The sequence below is a fragment of the Saprolegnia parasitica genome, assembly GCF_000151545.1.
Source record: "Saprolegnia parasitica CBS 223.65 unplaced genomic scaffold supercont2.327, whole genome shotgun sequence".
NCBI lineage: Eukaryota > Oomycota > Saprolegniomycetes > Saprolegniales > Saprolegniaceae > Saprolegnia > Saprolegnia parasitica.
In genome coordinates, this window is record NW_012156721.1 from 1 (window position 1) to 7,977 (window position 7,977).

The 7,977-nt window shown below is 58.7% G+C and overlaps 5 protein-coding genes across 5 annotated transcripts; 2 read left to right on the plus strand and 3 right to left on the minus strand.

The window, feature by feature from the left end:
• Positions 1-20: 20 nt before the first annotated feature.
• Positions 21-401, minus strand: SPRG_16483 (hypothetical protein; the record flags this gene model as incomplete). The annotated part of the gene is made up of 1 exon (XM_012355887.1): positions 21-401. A coding segment is annotated over one exon (381 nt), but the record flags the coding sequence as incomplete, so codon positions are not given.
• Positions 402-547: 146 nt separating this feature from the next.
• Positions 548-1,208, plus strand: SPRG_16484 (hypothetical protein; the record flags this gene model as incomplete). Its single annotated transcript, XM_012355888.1, has 1 exon — positions 548-1,208. One exon carries the CDS (start codon positions 548-550, stop codon positions 1,013-1,015), a length of 468 nt encoding a protein of 155 aa, XP_012211278.1. The 3' UTR covers positions 1,016-1,208.
• SPRG_16485 (hypothetical protein) lies at positions 1,064-2,289 on the minus strand (the record flags this gene model as incomplete). The annotated part of the gene is made up of 6 exons (XM_012355889.1): positions 1,064-1,278; positions 1,323-1,490; positions 1,532-1,561; positions 1,610-1,855; positions 1,903-2,044; positions 2,101-2,289. 6 exons carry the CDS (start codon positions 2,287-2,289, stop codon positions 1,064-1,066), a joined length of 990 nt encoding a protein of 329 aa, XP_012211279.1.
• Positions 2,290-2,514: 225 nt separating this feature from the next.
• On the minus strand, positions 2,515-4,023 carry SPRG_16486 (hypothetical protein). The gene has a single exon (XM_012355890.1). The coding sequence runs from the start codon at positions 4,013-4,015 to the stop codon at positions 2,576-2,578; it is 1,440 nt and encodes a 479-aa protein (XP_012211280.1). The 5' UTR covers positions 4,016-4,023; the 3' UTR covers positions 2,515-2,575.
• Positions 4,024-6,168: 2,145 nt separating this feature from the next.
• On the plus strand, positions 6,169-7,854 carry SPRG_16487 (hypothetical protein; the record flags this gene model as incomplete). Its single annotated transcript, XM_012355891.1, has 2 exons — positions 6,169-7,116; positions 7,140-7,854. The coding sequence occupies 2 exons, from the start codon at positions 6,169-6,171 to the stop codon at positions 7,230-7,232; spliced, it is 1,041 nt and encodes a 346-aa protein (XP_012211281.1). The 3' UTR covers positions 7,233-7,854.
• Positions 7,855-7,977: the final 123 nt, after the last annotated feature.

A 7,977-nucleotide genomic window follows, 5' to 3' on the forward strand; every position in this document is an offset into this window, starting at 1 on the left:
TTGAGTTGCGTATGCTGGACGAGCCACGCGACGACTTGGCGTAGCTTCTCGTAGTTCGGCCCTTGCAGCTCGTGAACGCTCAAGTTGAGCGTCGTCTTAGAGTTTGTGGCTTGTGTGTACGACTGCAACGCGGTGTTGAAGCTGTCGCAGATGGCCTCTGCAACGCGAACGCGTTCTTTGACGCTCGCAACGGGACGGAAGAGGATGTCGCAGTCGACGCTCGTCAGTTCCTCCGACTGGAGGCAGAAGACGAGGCCACCCACGACGCGCTCGTAGATCGGGATCTCGGCCACGGACGCGCGAGGGTACCCATGCGCCACGAGCATGTCCACGCATTCCAGTGCGAGCTGGGCCTTCTCCGCGGCCTCGGCGCTCGGCGCTGCGCCCAACTGGTTTGCCATCGTCGTATCCAAATCGAAGATTTCGTAGTCCGGTTACCGGTCGTAGGAAATCCGGATAGAAACTCGCCACAGGAGATCGTGGCACTTGCCGGCGAGGCGTTGGTTGCGCATCAGCTGATGGCATTTGACCATCAGCGCCTGAGAGCATGGAGCTGGGGCCGGCCGCGTGGCACCTCTACCCGCCCATGGGGCTGCTCGTCCAGACGCCGACGCTGCTCAAGGCGGACACACAGACACATGCGATGACGTCCAAGTGGCGTCAGCATCGCGTGTCGACGGCCATCTTTGTCCTGTCTTGCGTAGCGACCACGGTCGTGCTTATCGACTTGACCATGTTTGGCAACGCGCCCACGACGCAGCCAGTCTCGGTGACGATTGCTTCAAACGCCACGGTGGCGACCGCAGCTTTGGGTGGCGCAGCGTCGAGAACCGGTGATCTACCAAGCGCCCCGCTGCGCGAAGTGCTCGTGTTGCTTCTCGTCATTCTCGTCGCTCTCGTTGGAGCTGGTGCGTACTTGATGCACCGCCGGACCCAGTCAGCCACGCCCATCAAGGCTCTCGACCAAGAGGAACCAAAGCCCGTTTGTCTCACGGTCGTGTCGGCGCCTTTGTAAGATGGAATTCAGTTGACGTGCAAGATCGAGTAGTACTGCGCATCTACGTTAAAGGTCTTGCGCGCCGACCCCGCTCCCAGCGCTGACGGGCCCAGCGAGGCGAGAACGGCCGGAGCCCGCGCCAAGCTCCGATGACCGCGTTCGTTGCACTCGTTGTTCGATCTCGGTGAGAACCGACGTTGCTGCCGCATCCAGCTCGGTCGATCGGGGCGCTTCTGTTCGGTAGATGTGCAAATCAAAGAACTCTCGCCACGCCACGTCATCTACGCCATCCTTGTTTCCTAACCGACAACATGGGATGCTGCACCTTGGTCCGAAAAGACGGGAACGAGGAGAGGCTCGTCGTCATCCCCAGGATCGCACATGCGTGCGCCTACGCCTTGTTCATGAGTGCTGAACTCTTCCATGCGCGTCCAGAGACCCATGGGTGCTTTTAGCGACGCCGTGTCCGAGAGCGGAATGATCTTGATCTTGTCTAAGCACCCTTAGAAGAAGGGCGGGCGTCGGAGATGGTACCGCTCGATGCATCGGGTCGTGCTATCGCGCCTACTTTGCATCATGAGACCTCGCCCCTCTCTCACTTGCTTCTTGCACCGCCAGCGTTGACGACGGGCGCAATGCGGTGCGACGCGGAGGTCATGTTGACGCTTTCCGGCACGTAGCGCTGCCGCTGCAGCACGAACCAGAGCATGGACGCGGCGCCCAATATGCCCAGTACGATGGCAAGATAGACCCAATCCAGGGGCAGCACCATGGAGTCGAGCCATGGAAGCCGATGGCTGTAGTCGCTGAACGTAGCGTTCCCGCGGGTCGTGTTGGCATAGCCGAGGACAAATTCGCCTACGATAAACTTCACGCTTAGACTCAAACCTGCGATGCGGTGGTACCAATGACGGGCGGGTGAGCGTCACGCCGGATCGTCAGCTGGAACGGGTACAGGACGTAGAAGCCCGGCGCGCAGTTCACGAGCTGGAGCGTGTACGTGTTCGTCGCCAAGTCCAGGTCGCTCAAGAAGGTGAACCAATCGAGCTACAAGTGCGCGAACCCTGAGATGACATGACCACCACGACGCGAGCTGGACGTACGCGCTCAATCTCGTCCGTCGCCGCACCCTTGGGGCCTATCGCCGTCATGCGCAGCGCACAGGGGACGCTCGTGGTCTCGTCGCTGACGGCCGTGCAGCCATCTTCGCAGGACGCTCCTTTCGTCGGCGAGTCGAGCTGCTGCCGGGCGTCTGCGGTGGCCTTGACGATGATCGCGATCGTCGAGGCCATGGCGGTTTTGGAATTCCGCACCTAAACGAGGCGAACTTGACGAGGACAAGATCGCGATTAGGGTTGCGAGAAGGCTTTTGGCGCCAAACCTTGGTCCTATGGAACCACAAGAGCTGCACTACGTTCTGCTTTAATTCATTTGGGAGAGCAATTATCACAGGACAAGGCAGCACGTCACTAGAATAATTGCACTGGGCCGTACCCACAAAAACAAAATAAAAAAGCGACGTTGAATGTGGTTTTCTACACCACACAAATGTCGATGTTCCATGCCGGCGTAGGAGGCTTAAAGCACAGCAACACTATCGCGCTGCCACATGGATCGACCGTCTGCCGTGTCGCGGTGACCATCGGCGTAAAAGTCGACGTCCTTGTCTTCTTCGAGCTTGCGGCGGTTGCGAATGACGACGAGCGCAACCGCAGCGACGCCGACGGCGCAGACCAGGCTCGTCACCACGGGCAACGTCACGTTGTCGGACGAATCGCTGGACGACGTCGACACTTCTTGGATGTTGGCAACAGGCGCCGTCGTGGCTGGCGCAGCACCCGTAGCTGCAACGGAATCGTCGAGCACGGGCAACGTGGCTGGAATCGTCACATCAATGACGCTTTCCAAGGTGGCGTTGCCCAACGTGGGTGCGGGCGTTGTAGTGTTGTGCTCGGTTGTAGTGTTGGTCGGTGCCGGCGTCATTTCGGCGGTTGTCGGAGCTGGGGTAGTTGTCGCTGGCACGGTCGTTGTCGGTGCGGGAGTCGGCGATGGCGTCGGGGCCGGCGTCGTCGCTGCGGGCGCGACGTTGAACTTCCAGGTGAAGCCGTCGGCAGAGATACCAAAGTGGCCTTCGTCGCCAGCCTTGTTGGTCGCATCGTGGAACTGAAAGTAGAATGGCGACGGCCCGCCGTTCGAGTTGGCCCACGTCTGGTACTGATTCCAGTAGTTTTGCGCAGCACCAAAGTTGGCACGGCCACCACCGTCGGACGGGTGGCCAGTCTCCGTAAGGCGCGTCTTCCCACCGTACTTGGCCACGATCGCGTTGAAGCGCTTCGTGAGGTCCGCGATCGAGTCGCTCGGCACGGACGGGTTGAAGTACGGGTAGATGTTGACGCCGACGACGTCGCAGTTGGCGCCGAGCGAGGCGTCGGCATCGAGCCACGATCCATCCGTCTGCACAGTCCCGATCGGGATGTGGCCGAGACCCGCCGCCTTGAACGCTGCGCGCGTCGTCTGAATTTTGGAGATGACGTCGCCGATGCCAAGCCCGGAGATGAGGTCTTCATTGCCGACGTACACGGCGAGAACGTTGCCCGGGTGGCGCTTTGTGCCGTCGACGGCGGCCTGGAGGTCGTCGGCGAATGGCACACCACCGCGGATCCAGATGCCCGCGGCAATCTGGAGGTTGGCTTTGGCGGCCGCGTCAATGAGGTTGACCCTGCCTTCAACCGTCGTTTGGTACGTGCGCACGGAGCCAAACTTGGATTTGATGACGGCAAAGTGCTTGTCTACGCTCGAGACGGCTTGATACGAGTCGTAGCAGACACCGTTAAGGCCGCCGGCACCCGTGCGCGCAGCATCGGTCGTCGTGTCGGTACCGAGTCCGACAAGCGCCAAGGCGACGGCACCGACGACGGCGAAAGCCGACACGAGGATCGCGATTTTCTTCTTCTTGGGCGAGAGCGTCCACTTGGATACGACGGGCCCCGCCGTCGTGGGTGTGTCGAGAGCCTCCATGGGACGAGAGGCGTCGTGTTCACAAATGACACGCTACCTGTGGAAGGAAGGTACTACAGTGTAAAGGAGGCATCTCTCGCGCACTGTACCTCCTCACCGCCTGTCTGCAGTCGTCCATCGCTAGCGCTTTCATTGGCACCTCGTCGGCGTAATGCCATTCGTCACGTACATAGCGCCATAGGAAAGCCAAGTTGCTTTTCGCCACTTGGCGCAATGTATGGGAAGAAAAAGTATACACAGGTGTCGGTCACGCCGCAACGGCAACCAGCTGCAGCGGAAACGGGCCGTCTTTGCCTCATCGAGCGTTCGGGCGCGCCCACTATACGCGCATGCGCTTGGAGCGAGGTCTGTCGCGGGGGCCGCGAGCAGCAAAGGCACATTGCTCGGGCCATTATGCCCAAGTTTCGAGTGCACTTGTAAGCTAACATTAACGACTGAGGTTGGTTAGATCAGTTCAGCCGGTAACGTCTACTAGTATAACCATACAATAGTACGACGACCACAGTACACGTGCGTCTAGCAAAAGAAGCGCCAACGTCTGAGAGGATGGAGCAACATCTCTCTTTGCTCCTTTATATTTACGTTGTCGGCATCCCTCGTACGTAAATGTACGAAAGAGGGCATCCCAATCAATTGCGCAACTTAGTTTTGCCGGTCATGCGCTGTGGTCCGCCCGCAAACTCGACAACTACCTCGTCGTCTCATCAGTTGCGCCACCGGTAGCAGGGTCCTGATGATCCGAGTATGTTGTACTAGTATGGCGCAGAAATGCGACTACTGTCAGGCAGCTGATGGAGGAGGCGGTTGCCGCAACGTATTAACGGTTTGCGCTCGATGCTGTTCAATATATCCTACTACCCCTTACCCTGCCCCCTACCGGTATACTTGCGGATGTACTAGTACTGTTTAGGCGAACGTCTTGCTGGATTGTGCCCACAGCTAAAAATTGATTGCTTATATCGGCACCAGCGGTACCGTATGCGCGATCAAATGCTATCCATCAATCTATCTATCTATCTATCTATCTATCTATCTACATACCTATATAGTCAATTGATTACCGGTACGGACTTGGCAAACACTTTGACAGCCGACGATTCTTTCCTGTTTACTAGGAATAAAACCCATTGCGAGGACTGGCGACGACGTGATAGTTTAATCAAACGCGTGTAGAGCTCGAGTGTAGACTGATCAGCCTCGTCCCTTTTGTCGATTGGCTGGAATGCTGCTGTACAAAGCTGTCGAGCAGTATTCGTACCATCGTGGGCGCTGTCGAAGACGAATCTGCCGCGTCGTTCGACGAGGCAAAACTGTTTTTCTAAAGAGATCATTTGGCCACATCCGTATTGGTAGACTCTCGTCCGTGACCAGTCCGTGACCAATATTTCAATGACAACGTCCAAAAATGCTTGCCACCTACCTAGTTCACTTGTTACGTCACTCGTAGTACGTTCGTTGGGTAGTGGCTGCTGCTTCGTCAAGACCACTGCGCGTCGTCATGACGGCGACGATACCATATCAGAGGTGCGTCATGCGATCATTGGAAGGCAACCCGCACATAAGGTAAGTGCTGTCCATCTGATTTTGCGCGCCATCAAAGGAAGATCGGACCAGCGCTCTCTGAAGTCTTCGAGGTCGTACTACTGTGTACTGAGAGTGCTTGCTGTCAGTTGTGAGCGTGCGTCAGCGACACCGCATTTCTAGTTCGTTTGGCACCGCACGCAAGCCGTGATAACCTCATGCAGCGCTGCCACGTGGTCTCGCTCCATCGAACAATGCGGTTCCACGTGGTGGCGTTCGAATGCGTTTTCGGCAGACCTCTCCTTGGGGTGATAGATGACGACACCGCTTCGTCCCGTGTAGTGCCCCGACATGCTACTCTTCGCGCGCCGCAGCCGTCCCGCGGGCTGCTTCACGGCGACAAGAGTGTCAGCTTGTACCGCCTCTTGTACCGCGTTGCAGCTGCGGGTTGGCGCCATGTTGCGTTGGTGGCTACAAATAGCATAGAACCAGATCTTTCGGCAGCAGCCGGTAGTGTGACTGTGACCACTTGCCATCCATCTTGGCTGCGCTTATACACGCCGACTCCATTCCACAGAGCAGGCGCTCATTCGGCTTCTTCCACCGTACGCAGCAGTACCAGCATGATGGACATGGCGTACGTCGGGGGTACACAGCGCGTAGACAAGCTCTTTGGCGAGCAGGCGCAGTCGCTCCGACCCAAGCCGCTGCGGCCCTCCACCGAGGCGCGTCTCGTGGAGCTCATGGAGAAGCGATCGTCCGACTTTGTCAAGCTCATGCTCGATGGACCGTCGACCCTCCAGTTTGTGCGCGAGAAGCGAGGCGTCGCACTCCTCGAAGGACACAACCACAAGAGGCAGTACATGGTCAAGGCGACGACGACAGTGCAGGGCTCCGTCGAGGACATTCTCCTCTCGTTCCAGATGAACAACACGTGGGACTTTGACACGACGATGCACAAGTTCTTCGACTTGTACGCGAACAAGGGCGCGACGCTCTCGACGGTCGCGTCGCAGCCCATCGCGGTGCACTGGATGTCGCTCAACACGGACAAGATCGAGTCCCGCGACTTTGTGTTTGCTTCACACGCGCGCTTTTACGAGCACACGGACGCCGGGCTCTGCCTCCTACCGTTCACGTCGCGCTCGGACGCAACGTCCGGGTCGCTTGTCTGGGAGTCGGTGGACCTCGCCAAGGAAATCCCGCTTCTGCGCCAGACCACGACGGGCTGCACCCGCTACTACTTTCGCCACGCTGGCTTTTACGTCGAAACGACGAGTGAAGAAGACACGTGCCGTGTGTCCTTTGCCCTCTCGTTGGACAACGACGCGGGCTCCGTCGGCGGCTCCAAGTGGATGCACAACCTCGCACTGAGTCTCGAGAACCTCGCGCGCGCGCTTCGGCGCATTGAGCTCGTCCCCAAGGAGAAATGGCACCACCGCGAACACTGCACGCTGTGCAAGAAGTCGTTCCGCGCGTTCCGCCGGCGCCACCACTGCCGGCTCTGCGGCGAGTCCATTTGCGGCGACTGCTCCAAGACGATGCAGCTGGACACGCCCGTGATTGACCACGGCCAGCGCGTTGAGCTCACGAGTCTCCGGAGCTGTCTCCGGTGTTTCGACGCGTGTGGCCGCTCGTCGTCCGACCGACAGTCTCGGTCGAGCACCGCGTCGTTCGAGTACACGCGCAGCTTTGACGAGCCGCGGGCGCACCAAAGCACATCATCGCTGAACCTCACCAAGAGCTTCGCGTCACCCAATGACAGCTTTGATGAATCAATGAAACCACGTCGCCAACGACTGCCGTCGTCGTCGCAGGCGTCGGTTGTCTCGGCAAGCGAGATCTCGGCGCTGGACGAGCTGCTTGGCGCGTCGCTGCGGTCCGTCGACTCGTCGGCACGGTTGTTGCAGACAAAAGGATCGTTTGTAAACCTGCACCCGTTCAACACCCCGACGCCACCTGTCGCAGAGACCGACCGCGAGAGTCTCAACAGCCTCGACGATCGGTCATCGTCTTGCTCGGAGGTCTACGTGCTCGACGGCGAAAACGGGTTCGACATTAGCGCCAAGCGACCCGCGTCGCCGCCATCAGCTGGCGACGTCCCCGTGCAGCCCCAACCCGAGCCGCTGGGCTTTGTGGTGTTTGACGGCACCAAGAAGCAGCCGTCCGAGCCGGCCCTTGTCTTTGATATGATCAAGCTCCAGATGTAGTCGTACCCACTCACTCTTGCCATCGATGGAAGGTGGCTCGTACCACCGGTGAAGCAGAACGGCCGGTATTATTATAAGTACTAGAAATTAAACTGTCGTCGTTTGGAGACAAATCATGTCCTCACTCTTCGCCGAGTACCGCTTGCTTGAGAGCGCGTCGCCAAAGTCGATGAAAATCGGGTCTTCCGACAAGTGCTTCTCGAGCTGGCGCGCGACGGCGCCGCGGCTCGA